Source organism: Microcebus murinus, chromosome 8, assembly GCF_040939455.1.
Source record: "Microcebus murinus isolate Inina chromosome 8, M.murinus_Inina_mat1.0, whole genome shotgun sequence".
NCBI classification, from domain to species: domain Eukaryota; kingdom Metazoa; phylum Chordata; class Mammalia; order Primates; family Cheirogaleidae; genus Microcebus; species Microcebus murinus.
Window position 1 is genome coordinate 40064468 of NC_134111.1, and position 14314 is coordinate 40078781.

At 37.3% G+C, this 14314-nt stretch overlaps 1 protein-coding gene across 1 annotated transcript in view; it reads right to left on the minus strand.

Moving 5' to 3' along the window:
- PLA2R1 (phospholipase A2 receptor 1) overlaps nt 1–14314 on the minus strand; it is a 115908-nt gene that overhangs the window by 26207 nt on the left and 75387 nt on the right. Inside the window, 7 exon segments of the mRNA XM_012745275.3 lie at nt 83–222; nt 1825–1928; nt 2404–2468; nt 8074–8231; nt 8731–8766; nt 9380–9512; nt 11741–11825. Of these exon segments, the coding sequence (XP_012600729.2) occupies nt 83–222; nt 1825–1928; nt 2404–2468; nt 8074–8231; nt 8731–8766; nt 9380–9512; nt 11741–11825 (721 nt within the window).

Here is a 14314-nt window from a genome sequence, read left to right on the forward strand (position 1 = left end):
AGCCATCCCCACTTTTTGATTCCTTTCTAAAATTAATATCAACAAAAGAGAAACAGAGGCAACTTTTCGAAAGCCAGCTTACCTTATAGTTAAAATACAGCCATCCCTTGGGGCAGGTTCCATGTTGTTTTGGTGTATCATTCTCTTTCTCTATGACCCAAATCTTCTTTCGCTTACAGATACTAGGCATAGAAACTGAACACTCTTCACTACCCCAGAGTCCTGGAGGAGAAAATGGGTTAGAAGTGGCTTAGAAACAATGGTGACTCTTCATAGGCTTTTTCTATAATATAACTATTTTTTTTATGACTGCTATGGTTTTCCATAATTTATTTTTTTAATCTAGAAACTGAACTAAACTTAACTACTGATCAGAGAATTCTCTAGTGACAACAGCTAACTGGGCAAGGTGCCAAATCAGTAAGTCTAATTTAAGAATGTAGAAATGTTGCAAATGCAAAGAAAATCTAAACAAATACTGCAATTAAGATCACAGAACTGATTAAAGTCCTAAGAATATTTGACTTGGATAGCAAAAGAATACTTTGTAGAGGACAAGTTTTGTTTAAATATATTCAGCTTCAATGTACAGAGAAAAAAGACTCTGAAACAATACAGGATTATTTCTACTTTATAATTCTTTAGAAAATACAATAATTTTGAAAAACTAACTCAGCAATTTCTAAGAAAATAGCATTCCTTAACGCTGACCCTGAAATACAACAGACTCACATATAGTCATGCCCTCAGTAAGATATATCCTCTAGTCCTTAGCCTCCTGCAGACTGATTTTTTTTTTTAATTTTAATTTAGAAGAGCTATCTTTTCAGAGTAAGGGTTATAGAACATATTTCGTTAGTATTCAAGTCATAAGTTCCAGAATAGCACAGGATGCATGCAAATTGCAAGGGCAGGCTCAGTTTTCCAGTATTAGAAATATGAGCCAAAAAGATGTTGGTGTTTTGAAGGAGGGGCTGGAACGCTATTTTCAATGCAGATGAGCTGCTATTGCACAGGCCCATAAAAAAGCCCTTTCTGTAGGCTGTTGTGACACCTGCTGGCAAAAGCAAACGATTAAGCACATGGATTTTCCTTTCCTAACTCGGCAGAGGCCCTCACACCGAGGACTGCTTTCCATGTTTATCCGTCTCCTGACCTGGGGCACAGGCTCATCGTGAATCTGTTAGAGAGGGAATATCATTACCTTTTATTGGTTGGAAAAAGGGCGGTGGGGATGCGTGAAGAATCAATCTGACAACATTGTACTGATGAAGAGAATTAAAAACCAGTCTTCAACCTACATGTGCTTCTAAATCCAACTTGTAAACAGTTTTTGTTTAATTAATTGCTGTTGCAAGCGGCAATTAATGCCAGGTATTGAAAAAAAAGAATGAATCGAATAAAAGTTTTTATTAAATGGGAAAATGGAAGTAAATTTCACAGAAGTTAAAAGTTCTGGCCAATTATAAATTGGATACTAGGAATAGATAAAAATGAAGCTATATTGAAATTTCACAGAGAATCATATTTGCCAGGTAGATATTTTTTAATAGTTTCAATGGGTTCATTTTGGGTGCTGTTTTGGTCCATGAGAAAGGACTTATTCAGATGTAAATTATTTTTAAGAATGTGAATGCATGGATTAAACAGAAGGAATGGCCATCCTTAAGCCTTAGGACTGACAAAATGGAACACAGTCAACTGAAAAGAAAAAATAGTCAAACAAACCCTTCTCACTGAACTCGTGCAATGGAAAGGAGACTTCAAGCCTCCTGAAAATTATCAGTTTGTACTATAAACCCAAAAATGGATAAGTAAAATAACCTGTTATGGAAGAAATGAAGCCACATCTCTGGCTTTGATTATTCACAGATCTTTCTCTCCCTTTGTCCCAGTTCTGGTATATTACCGGTGTTCCATCTCTCCAACTGTAGGAAAATAAAAAATTTTAGGGTCTCTCTCATTCTGCACTTTCAATCTCCAATACCATTCTTAGACGTCTGGGGTATGGATTAAAGGTATAATAATTTATTAAATTAAAAAAAATACTCATGTGTAACACAGCACCTATAGTTAACAATACTGTATTGCACACTTAAAATGTTTCTAAGAGGGTAGATTTTATGTCAAGTGTTCTTATCATAAAAATGAATGAATAAATAAATAAATAGGGTGGGAGGAATCTTTTGGAGATAATGGATATATTCATGGCATAGACTGTGGTAATGGTTCTGTGAGTGTATACGTAAAACACTCATGTCTTTGGTTAGGGAAATGAAAATTTATATGTTGAAGATAATGTTTGAAGACTATTCAACAAATTGATTACTAAAATCTAATCTAATCATTCTGCATATAAAACCTATCAAACAAAATTAAATGTAAATTGATCTAGGTTCATACTGAAATTCATCATTGGCTCTTTCTTCTTGAAGTCCAATCCACCAATATGCACCATATTTGGATAGCTATTAAAAGAAAAATAAGGGAAATGTCAGCATTTATTCTACTTATTTTCCTTTTTCACTATTAAGATTAATGGGATCGCTACTAATAGCTTTCTAGTCTTTAGTATTTACCCAATTATCTAAAGAAGAGTATACTAAGGTCTAGCATTTTGAGAAAACCTGAAACTTCATTATACTAAAATATTCCTTCCTTATTATGAGAGAAGATTGGAATCAAACATTGAAAATAATTTTAGTGTCATACAACTTGGAAAGTAAATTTTCCAACTCTATAAGAGGGATTTAAAAAGTGACTTTGTAGGCCGGGCGCGGTGGCTCACGCCTGTAATCCTAGCACTTTGGGAGGCCGAGGCGGGCGGATCGCTCAAGGTCAGGAGTTCGAAACCAGCCTGAGCGAGACCCCGTCTCTACCAAAAATAGAAAGAAATTAATTGACCAACTAAAAATATATATACAAAAAATTAGCCGGGCATGGTGGCGCATGCCTGTAGTCCCAGCTACTCGGGAGGCTGAGGCAGAAGGATAGCTGAGCCCAGGAGATTGAGGTTGCTGTGAGCCAGGCTGACGCCACGGCACTCACTCTCGCCTGGGCAACAAAGTGAGACTCTGTCTCAAAAAAAAAAAAAAAAAAGTGACTTTGTAAAGTAGAATAGAAAATGAATTCCTTTTCTGACTAAAAAAATTAGTGGTTTACTCTTTCAGTGATATATAGAAGTTCACTGAATATGTCACATCTATTTGAAAAACAGGGCACAAAGACATCAGTAGTATCAATATAAAGATTTTGAGTTTTAGTCATTAATCTGATTGTTATGCTTTAAACGGTATCAGCACCTTCACCATTCAAACAGAAAGACACAACATAAGACAAAAGAATACTACAGAATTCCCAGTATTTAAACAACTGGAAAATTATCTTCTATATATTTTATTAATTTTACACTATTATTAATCACTTGGATCTCTAAGTGCAATAAAGTATAAAATTGAAACACCATGTACATGCACGTGCACACACACACATACACAGGTTAGAACACATATAATACTGGACTTATGACCCAGGAAATTGAAATTCCCTTTTTAACTGTACATAAGGGGAAGAGGCAGTAAGGGTTTCTGTAAGACTTCTAAATCAGCATACTTTATGGTGTATGTGTGTGCTGTGTGTGTGTGTGTTAAACAGTAACTTAATTTTTATATGCTAAAAATGTGTTAGTTTGAAGGCATTATATTTAAATTTGTACTCTCATTTCTTCTGTGAAGACTTGTGAATAAAATTTAAGATATATTATTTTTCCATATGAATTTCAGGTTACCATACAACAGAACCTAATAGCTCTCTAACATTCTAATTTACAAACAGGTATTTTTATTCCTTAAACAGCGTGGCTCTTTGCTATATCAGCAATTTGAGAATAATATAAGATGAAACAACTGTAATTTTGGATCCCTGAGGTGTTGTTTTATGGACATGTTCTTACAAGCTGAATTTAGATTCCCACTGTCAGACTTTGAAATGGGTCTATTGAGACCGGCTGTGAACTCAGTGGGAGAACCACAACAATTTCATTCAATCTAAAGAGGTCTCATGTGCGATAGTAGTGGAAATCATGGCCGGATTGTTCCCTATCCCAATTAAGGAACTCTAAAAAGAAATTTATAATGACTACATCTTAAGCGACATATTTATTATCATCTCAATTATGGCACGGAAATCTTCCACCTGGTACATCACCAACCTGTGTGATATGGCAAAGAACTTCCTAGGACAAGCTCAAAGATACCCAGACTGAAAACTCCAATGTCAAAAATAGATGTTTTAAATTTTAACTTAGGTATAAGACCACAACAAGAGAAGACTTATTAATATATGCTTGTGTAAAGAAATGTGATGCAAACATGCATTTTATAACATCAATTATGTTTTGATATATACAAACTGTGATCACAGTTAGCATCATATGGAAAGAACACTTACCAAAAAACAAAGAAACAAAAAAGCCCCAGCAACAGTCCATATATTAATCTATTAAGCACTATAATGAAGAACAACCTGTCATCTTTTAAAATGTTCTCATCAAAAATGACAAAACCAAGCTCTTTTAAAGGGTTTAAAGCTCTATGTAGTGGAAAAGGACTAATAGATTTGATATATATTTTAGAAGTAGTGAAAAATGACATTTTTATTCCTTAAATAATAATGGTAAATTTCCATTTCAAAATGCCAATATTACATAGCAGTGTAAAAATGTTAGTCAAGTGGACTAATTGGCTAGCAGTTTGTGTCAAACAACTAAAGTGCTTGCAGCTTTTTTTTTCAGCATTAATCTGCTTATCAAGATGACTCAAAAAATAAATTCGCTCTGATCATGCCTTGTGGTTTTTTATTATTCAAAGAGTGGGAGAGGAAACATTGACATTCTCTTTTCAAGATGGAAACATCTTGTTAAAACTTTTCTTGCTCCAGATTTTAAAAACTGTACCCAGTTTTCTTGTTCATAGTGGATTTTTTGATGCTCCAACTAAATGTTATTTTTGTTTTTCACAATTCTAGTCACTACTCTTCAGAGGGGAGCTATACAAAGTACAAATGTAATTTAAAAAATATTTAATATTACTTATTTCTATTCCTCCTACATTTATAGGATGGGTGTGCCACAAAAGTGAGTGGCATGACTTCTACATATTTGGCTCCTCATCTTGGAATAAATTAACTTCTTCTGGATTGATCCATTCCAGTAGGGACATTCTTAAGTATGGGATTTCTTGCTTATGAAATGTGAGTGGTCACCATAAACACCACTATCACTGCCAACAACAAAAAGTGCTCAAGGTAGTCACAAAATATGCAGAAATAAGAATTGCTTGGAAATCTACTCCTTCTTTCTAATTTGATACCTTTTCCCTTTGGCACCTGCTATAGGTTAAATGTTTGTGTTCCCACAAAATGTACATGCTGAAATCCTAACCCCCAAGGAGGTATATTACGAGATGGAGCCTTAGGGGGTGATTAGGTCACGAGGGTGGGGCTCTCATGAATGGGATTCGTGCCCTTATAAAAGGGACTCCAGAGAGCTCCCTTGGTCCTTCCACTAACTGAGGACACATGTGAACCAGGAAGTGGCCCTCAGCAGACATCAAATCTGCCAGTGCCTGGCTTTTGGACTTCCAGAACTGTGAGCAATAAATTTCTGTTTAGGTAAACTGCCCAGTCTATGGTGTTCAGCCCAAATGGACTAAGACAGTCCCCTGGCCACTTTCTCAGACTCTATATCCAATACTTGCCAATAATTTTCTTTTGTAGCACAGTAGGGTGTTAGATCGGTCAGCAGATCACCCATCATGCTGACAGAACATTCTATATTAACATAGTCTTCAGCTGGTTGACAATTTTGTCATACAAAACACCACAAGGCTTGTCTGATTTGAGATCAGAGTCCTCAACTGGATCATGGCACTGGCAACGATGTCCAAACTGCCAAGCCCATGGGGTTCACTGTTTTCTCCTATGGGAGGTATTAACTCCACCATTCCTGCCCCCACCCCCGGCATCCCAAATCCCTAAGATTAGAAGATGAATTAAGCAGAAAGGTGAATACAGAAGACTTATAGAGGTCCCCAGGATAGCTAAGATCTGTTGGAAATATCAAAGAAGCCCTTTGTTGTTTATGTCTGAGATGGTGCTGGCAGCCATCTTTTGAGGAGTGATTTTGGAACTAGATTTTAATGTAATGAAGACACTGTACTCTCATATGCCCTGAATACTGCTGTTCCACTGTTGAAGGCAACACTGTGTAGGGCTTTTAAATGACCTTGTAAGTCAGATGGCCAGGGTTTCATCCCAAATTCTACTACTTAACTGCTGTGTAACCAAGTTGCTTAATCTCTTTGAAGTCTTTGCTTCCTCATCATAATAGACTTCCAGGTTTTTGGGAACATTAAATGGGCTTAAATGTTAGTACTTAGCATAGTGCCTAACACTGTTACGGTAAGTATTGGCCAAATATCAGCTCTTTTTGGGATATGCATTCTGCATACTGTTGGATTGGTTTTCAGCATTCACCTGATCTCTTGTTACTGTCATCTGAGGTGAGGAGTCTGGTATCTGGCCAAAGAAACACACATTTTCTGACATCATGGTATGTCATTTGTTGACATTGAACATTACGGTTTTGGCATAAGTGGTCCAATCGCAGAAGCGGAAGAGTGACAAAATAGCATACAAACTGATGGTGGGAACATTCTGGATCTAGTGGTTGCTCTGCCACTGCGTGTCTGTGGGACCTCGTGATTCTCATCTAACCGCTGTTCCTTGGCTTTCCCTTCATAACCCGGTAGGAGTCCTGACCTGCCTGCAGCTCACCTGTATGTGCAACAGACTCGGGACATAGAAGTGATAAGGACCCTGAGCTTGAAGGAAGACATGTCCCTCATAGGCCTAGGATGCTTTAATGTAGAACTTCCTTTTAACAGTCAACTTACAAAGATATGAAAAGACGATAGAGCTAGAAAGGATTCCCGGAGATTAAGAAATATGGTTAAATTATAGAGAAAGAAAATGGCTTTTTCTTACTTTCAGGGGTTTCCTAGGAAAGTTGGGAGTCAGATTTTCCCTCCTTGGGGCCCCCATGGTAATGTGCACCTGCTGCCCTCTTTTGAATTACTGTATCATACCATTTACAGATTTTTAATTTTTAAAATCTGACAGATAAAATTGTACGTATTTATTGTGTATGACAGGATGCTTTGAAGTATACACATCCAGCTTTTTTGAAAACACAGACTGAATCTCATACATTTTTGTGTCCTTGACAAATGTCACAGTGCCTGGTACATACTGGATGCTCAGTAAATGCTTATTGAAGGAACACACTGAAAAGCACACTATTCCTTGTCAGTTAATTTTATTATTTAGCAGGTCTTGCATGTTCCTTTCTGATTAGCTTAGTTCCATAAAGAACTGAGTAGTATTTCTCTACTTTAAGTTGAAATGGAAAACTATTTCTTACTATTTTTTGTGTATTGTCTTTACAAATATAAAAATAGTATACTCTTGTAAGTAAAATTGGAAACTTTAAAACTGCCATGCACCCTCCAGATACTCCTGTCCCTTATTTGAGCTTTAACTTCCCCCATGGTGTTTATCCATTTATCTTTTTCTAATATATTATACAATTCTACTTACTTGTATAGAATATGATCTTTCTTCCAAGACTAGGCTATAAACTCCAGGATGGCAGGAATTTTGGTCTGTTTTAATCACTGATAGAACTCTAGTCCCTAGAAGGCTCTCAAATAAATGTGTGTTGAATGAGCAAATGAATCTCACAAAACAACAAAACTCTGCTTACTGTCCATTGTCACTAACAAAGAATGAAGACAAGTGAAATGACATTGGAAACCTTTGCAATTATTTTTGCAATTATTTTCTCTTAATCTCTGTAATAGGAAGAAAAACAATTTTCAAGAATCTGTGGCTTTTACTGAAACTTGAGTAAATGTCTGAAGTCAAATTAAAAAGAAAAGAATCTCCCCCTGCCCACCCAAGGACAGAAGAAAGTGCTAAGCTCTGAATCTCTCATGGTGAATTGTGTTCACGTACCACTTTTATTTTGCTGTGGATGAATTCTTGCTCACGTGCAGAATGAATTGTGAGAAGATCACTGCGCAGCCAGCCACAGACAAACTCAAAGGAGGACCATTCTGAGGGATAGGTGTGAAAAAGGTATTCTGCATCCTGATAGAAGAGCCAGGGTGCATCTGAAAGAAAAAGAAACAATGCAAATAAGGGGAAAACGATGGACAGACAGAATGCAGACTTAAATAAGGAATGCTACAATTGACTTCAAATTTGCAACTTGGTCACTCAGCATTAAAAATAATTATATATACACACATCACAGATGAACACACACACATGAACACATACACAGGCATAAGTGCACATAAATAAATACATAATGTGCTTATTTTCCTTGGTCTGCCTCATACAAGAAACTTTCATTAGTATACAAAGGTCATGGATAGACACATAATTTAAAATCACATGTCATAAAAATGATAAAAGATATTAGTCTTCAATCATATTTAATGACCACATTTATTAATTTGACTGTTTATTAATTTAAACAAATTAGCTCTAGGTTGACATGAGAGAAGAGAGGCTCAATTGGAGGAATGTAGTAATACATTAATGGCATGTAGTAGCACTTATATGGTATATAATTAGAAATTCTAGAACTGCCAGGATAGTTCTTACCGTACTGGTACCAGGATGGAATCTTGGGTCTCACATCTGCAAAGTGAAAGCAAACCAACTTGACTGACCTTTCTTCACAAGTGCATTACCTCTGAATTACTTCAGCTCTAAACACACTATTTTGTACTTCATTTTTTTAAAAAAAATCATTTAAAAAAACAGGTACATTGAGCTGTTTGGAATATGTGGTTAGTTCTTATACTTGAAGAGGAGGTCCCAGATAGGCTTCTGATTAAAGAAAGAAGGACGAGGACACTGGTTGAGGATGTTGACACACCTACTGAGTGTCACACGCTGTGCTGGGTACTTCCATTTACTCATTTCACAAGTAATTTCTGTTTGCTCATGGAGTCAGAATGACATTGCTTCCAGGCTGTACTTGCACAATAAAATATTCCACAATATTAGCTGGTTATCCTTGTTACCAGTGAACTAACTGGGCATACTGCCTTGGTGTCATTTTGTTCTCATTTCTTTATGATGAAGTCTTTGTTAAAATAGTATAATTTGGTTCATCAAACAGGTTGACGGTATTGTGGTTCGGGGTGCTTAAATTTTAAGAGCTCTGTAACCCTTCACTTGGGAAAGTGCTATAGATTATTATTAATATAAATCAAGCACATAGTAAAGATCATATTAATATTTTTACCTCTTGGAATTTTGCATATCCACTCGCGTTTGGAACCACAGTGCAGGGGCAGCAATGTTTTGTTTGCCTTATACACAGCACAATTTTTTGGATCTTCTTCAAAATAAATACTGTCTAAAAATGAAGAGACAACCTGCAGCAGATGAAGTTTGTTATTCCTTAATGATGATCCTCCACAAATAGTTTCAGTAGATCAAAAAAGGCATTCTTGTACATAATCAGTATAAACTTTTAGAGGAAGCTTCAGAAATGTTTAGATACCATTCGAGTTAAAGGTTGTTTCACATTTGTGAAGACCAAGCCAAACAATATTTAGTACTTTTTCTTAAAGATCATTTTTCTTTAAAAGAGGTATGCTACTCCTTTCTCCAGAAGAAACAAATCAGATGCAAGCTTCCTTCACTCTAAACTTGCACTGTTTTCTAACTGGCAGGGTTAGGCTAGCGCTGGAATCCTGGGTAGACTTCTTAAAGGATCAGCGATGTGTCAGATCTGGTATTACCTTTGGTGTCAATTATGTTGCTCATATGCTAAGCATTTAGTCTCTAACAACTAAATTGTAAGCCACAGCTAGCTTTAATCAGGAAACTATCTGACACTTTCGATGCGTGACCACATAACTAAAATAATTCTCATAGGAGAGGTGTTAAATAAAGACTCAACCTGTCAACTATTTATTGATGACCTGACATAAGAGTGGATGGATCATGAGTAAAATTGGGGTAAAAATTTGGAAAAAGGAGGATATTTTGAAACCATTTATATTCTTCCTCAAACATGTACACAGTCATGCAACAATTCATCTAACTTAAATACATATATATATAAAATTTAACTTAAAAATATATATTATATATATATATATATATTACTTATATTTATATATAAGTAAAATCTCCCCTCAGGCTCAGAGAATGGCATGAACAATGGTGAGGAACTCAGCCCACTGCTTCAGGGGCTTATCTCATTTATTTTCAATTGTCTAGTCTTCTCTTATTATTAGTGAGTTTGTTTTACTAAAACGAAATGAAGTGTTCTCAACCTCTGTGTAACACGCTTTGGTTTTCAAGTGCCGTATTGACTTTAATCACCCGACTTGCCATGTCATGGCTGCCATTTATGGGGTGAGCTGAATTCTGCTGTCTCTTCCATTTTATGGGCCTTGGTTTCTTCATCAGCAAAATAAACAGATGGGGCTTAGTGATCTTTTAGATCACATCCTGCTCTCTGATCCTGGTATTGTTTCAAAGAAGGAGTGTTGGAGTGGAAATATTATTTTTCAACTAGCATGCCCTTATCATTATTTTTGTTCCCACTAGAAGCATATAGTTTTTCCACAAACCCCTTCCTTACTGCAATTTGAACACCATCTATGCAGTGGGCTTTTCTCTCTTGGTCTTTACTATTTCAAAGTTTGGCTGCTGGTATTTTGCCAACCATGAGATAGTATAACATTGTGGCTTTCGAGTCGGATAACCGGTGTGCAAATCCTGGCTGTCCTATGTATTATTTTAGGCAAACTATTAACACTTAATCATTCTAATACCCATGGCATTGAGTGATTGTAAGGATGCAATGAGATCATGTAGGAGTGCATTCAGCTCAGCGCTCGCAACATTATATGGCCCGATAAACAGGAACTGTGTTAAACACTCACTGCAGGCTCTTACTAGTCTCCCCATTTCGCAAGTGAAACTGAACGACCTGATTTTTCATGTGTCCTAGGCTGGATCTCATTTCAATCTGGGATACAGCTTCAGTTTTCTCCCTGTAATCTTGAGAAAAACGTGAGAATTTTTCATTGCAATAGTGGGTTCTCTGTCTCCTTCACAGAGGTTTGCAAGTATGAAGATAAGTGAAAAGCGAGACTCTCCTTCTGGAACTTCTTGCTATGGCTGAGAAGGAGGTGATATTTCTAAGTCTTGCATTTCTGTCCTTTTAGAGTGAGATAAATTGGAGGTCATTCTCCAAAATAGTCTCCTTTTCATTGTGACATGAACATGTCCCATAGTCAGGCACCATGCAGGAGAAGGAGGGGAGGGAAAGGAAGCCTCGTGTTATTCTAAAGCATAGCTGCTTCTCTACCAGAAAGACTTTTCACATGGGAGATGGGGTGGGGGACTTTTTGGATATTTGATTCCTTTTCATGCTGAGATTGTGTAGTGCCCTCAGAACTATTTGGCCAGCAAAGCTTTCCCAGGACCTTGCCAAAAGAATTCTCCTGGGACCAAAGCCTGGTGCAGTTTTGCCACGGGAGATAGTCATTATTTCTAGCTGACCATATCTCAGTTGGTTCACCAAGTTGCTCCAGGGGCCACTTATTTTGAATTCATTACTTTCCTCCAGTTTGGAAAGACTTACAGGAGTTCCATCAGACCACTCCCAAGAGCCAGCATTCAGTGGGTTTCTTTTATTAAATCCAATCCAGAACTGCCTTTCCTCCGTCCTATGAAGAGAAGAAACAAAAACTTTTGTCTTTCCCATAGAATTTACAACATTATGTAAAAAGTTCAAAAATATTTAAAAATATGTATGTGTGGAAACAGCTGATGCTGCTGGCAGGGCTGATCAAGTCAACAAACATTTATTGGACATTTTTTTAATGTGCAAAAAACCCTGTGCTATGAGATGAACTGAGAGAAGATTTAGGCTCACATTCTGTTTCTCTTTCAGTTTGTGTGGCTTGCTCACCAGTGATGTACAGCTGGGGAGAAGTCAGCCCATATTGAGAACGTGGGTTCCTGATCAGGAATGGCAGTGCCTTTCAATCAGGAGAAGACCACATGAAAGCAAGTTGGTAGGACATTTGGGATGATCTCTTCCCTAGAGGAATGTTCGCTACTTTCCCGTACTATTTCTACTACTCATCTTATGATACTTTGATTTGTTGCTCATTTGTCAAATGTTCATGTATTCACTGAAAGTTAATCACCACCATCCTCATTTAATAAAAGGTGCACAATAGGTTTGGGGCTTTTTTCAGATCCTAACATAAATAATTCTACAGCAAATCAGCCTGAGCCATGGTAGATTAACTTCAGCAGTCGCCATTGGTGTAGACTTGGCAAGAAGCTCCGCAGAGAATCATCTTCCTTCCTATTAGGCAGAGTACAAATATGTCACGCCACAGACTACTCAATAAATCAAGCAATAAAGCCTAATTGTACAGTGAACCATCTCACTAAGATAATTTTCTGAGAATAATTTTGAAGAATCAAAGATTTAAAAGATTCAGAAGTCATGACAGATGCTTTATTTTCCTTAGTGCGGAGAAGCAAGCCTTATTTTGAAGAATCCCTTCTCATCTATTTGAGCTGCTCTGTCCGAATGATATAAATCAAAGTCAAACACAACTTAGAAAATTCGAGAGATCACCGGTGCCTGGTTGGTCACTGTTGTGATGGCACCTTACATTCAAGGTCGGGAGAAGGTGAGAATGGCTGCCTTCGGGTTAAGCCAGGCACCTTCATCTCCATGGCATACGCTGGAAATCCACATCGCTCTCCCTGGGCTGAGAACTTTTTACTTCTTTCCTCACTGAATTGAGAGTTCTACATTTTTCCTACTACGTACTGGCTCCTAGAAGATGAAATGGTATTTATAATATTTTCTCTCCATGAGTTTCCTAAAATTGTATAATTTCCTAAATGTCTATGTGTGTGTGTCTGGTTAATGAAATAGAAACAGGAAAGCAATGCCATAGGAAGGAGAAGAAGCAAACGTACTAACTCTGAGATCTGGTACATGCTATAAGTTAGCATCACGTTTGACTGAATTCTCTGGTAGTTTGTGAAGAAAGTAAAACATATACGGTTTTTGTGATTAGATGTTGAAGATCGATAATTCAATAGATGCTTGGCACTAAATTCTTCTAGAAATTTCAAGTGTGAAAATTTGCGTAAATATTACAGAAATGGCAGTGATATTTGATCTTAAAGCAACCTGGGAAGCAGTTTGTGTGTGGTTGTGTTGTATAGCAAACCTCACAAAAATCACAGGGCAGAATATGCAAATATGTTTCACAAGGGACTAAAGCAATGAAGCAGGCCAGGCGCGGTGGCTCACGCCTGTAATCCTAGCACTCTGGGAGGCCGAGGCGGGCAGATTGCTAGAGGTCAGGAGCAATCCTGACCTCGAAACCAGCCTGAGCAAGAGCGAGACCCTGTCTCTACTATAAATAGAAAGAAATTAATTGGCCAAGTAATATATATAGAAAAAATTAGCCAGACATGGTGGCGCATGCCTGTAGTCCCAGCTACTCGGGAGGCTGAGGCAGCAGGATTGCTTGAGCCCAGGAGTTTGAGGTTGCTGTGAGCTAGGCTGACGCCACGGCACTCACTCTAACCTGGTCAACAAAGCGAGACTGTCTCAAAAAAAAAATAAATAAATACAATAAAAAATAAAGTAATGAAGCAAAGTACAACTTAGGACAATGGAGATGGAGATTGTCATCTATCCCCTGGATCTGTGGCCCCACACCTGGCCACTAATCCAATTAACCAGGAAGCTTTCTAGACTTTTCTTCAGCCTTAGAGAGTCTGATTCAGCAGCTCTGGTGTGAGACCAGAAAGCTTTTGTGTTAAAAGGTGATCCATGGAGTGTGAGACCAGCCAGGTTCTGTTCTCAGGTCAGCATTTCTGTAGGGACAAGCAGTTCTGTGGGATATTAATAAGTGTCCTCAAAAAAAAAAGAAGAATTTTGTGGTCAAAGAACGTGCTTTCTTCTAGAAGCCTTTACAATGCTAATGTATATGGCAAATTTCAAAGATTTCCATTATTTTGCAAATATATTTGACCACATAGTCCCCTTTTCTTTTTCCCCCCACAGAATAATCCATGAGACTCACCTTGGGAAATGTAAAAAATGCTCACATTTAAGGTCATCTTTGTAGATGTCAAAGATGAATAATTTGAAAGATGTTACATATTAATTTTT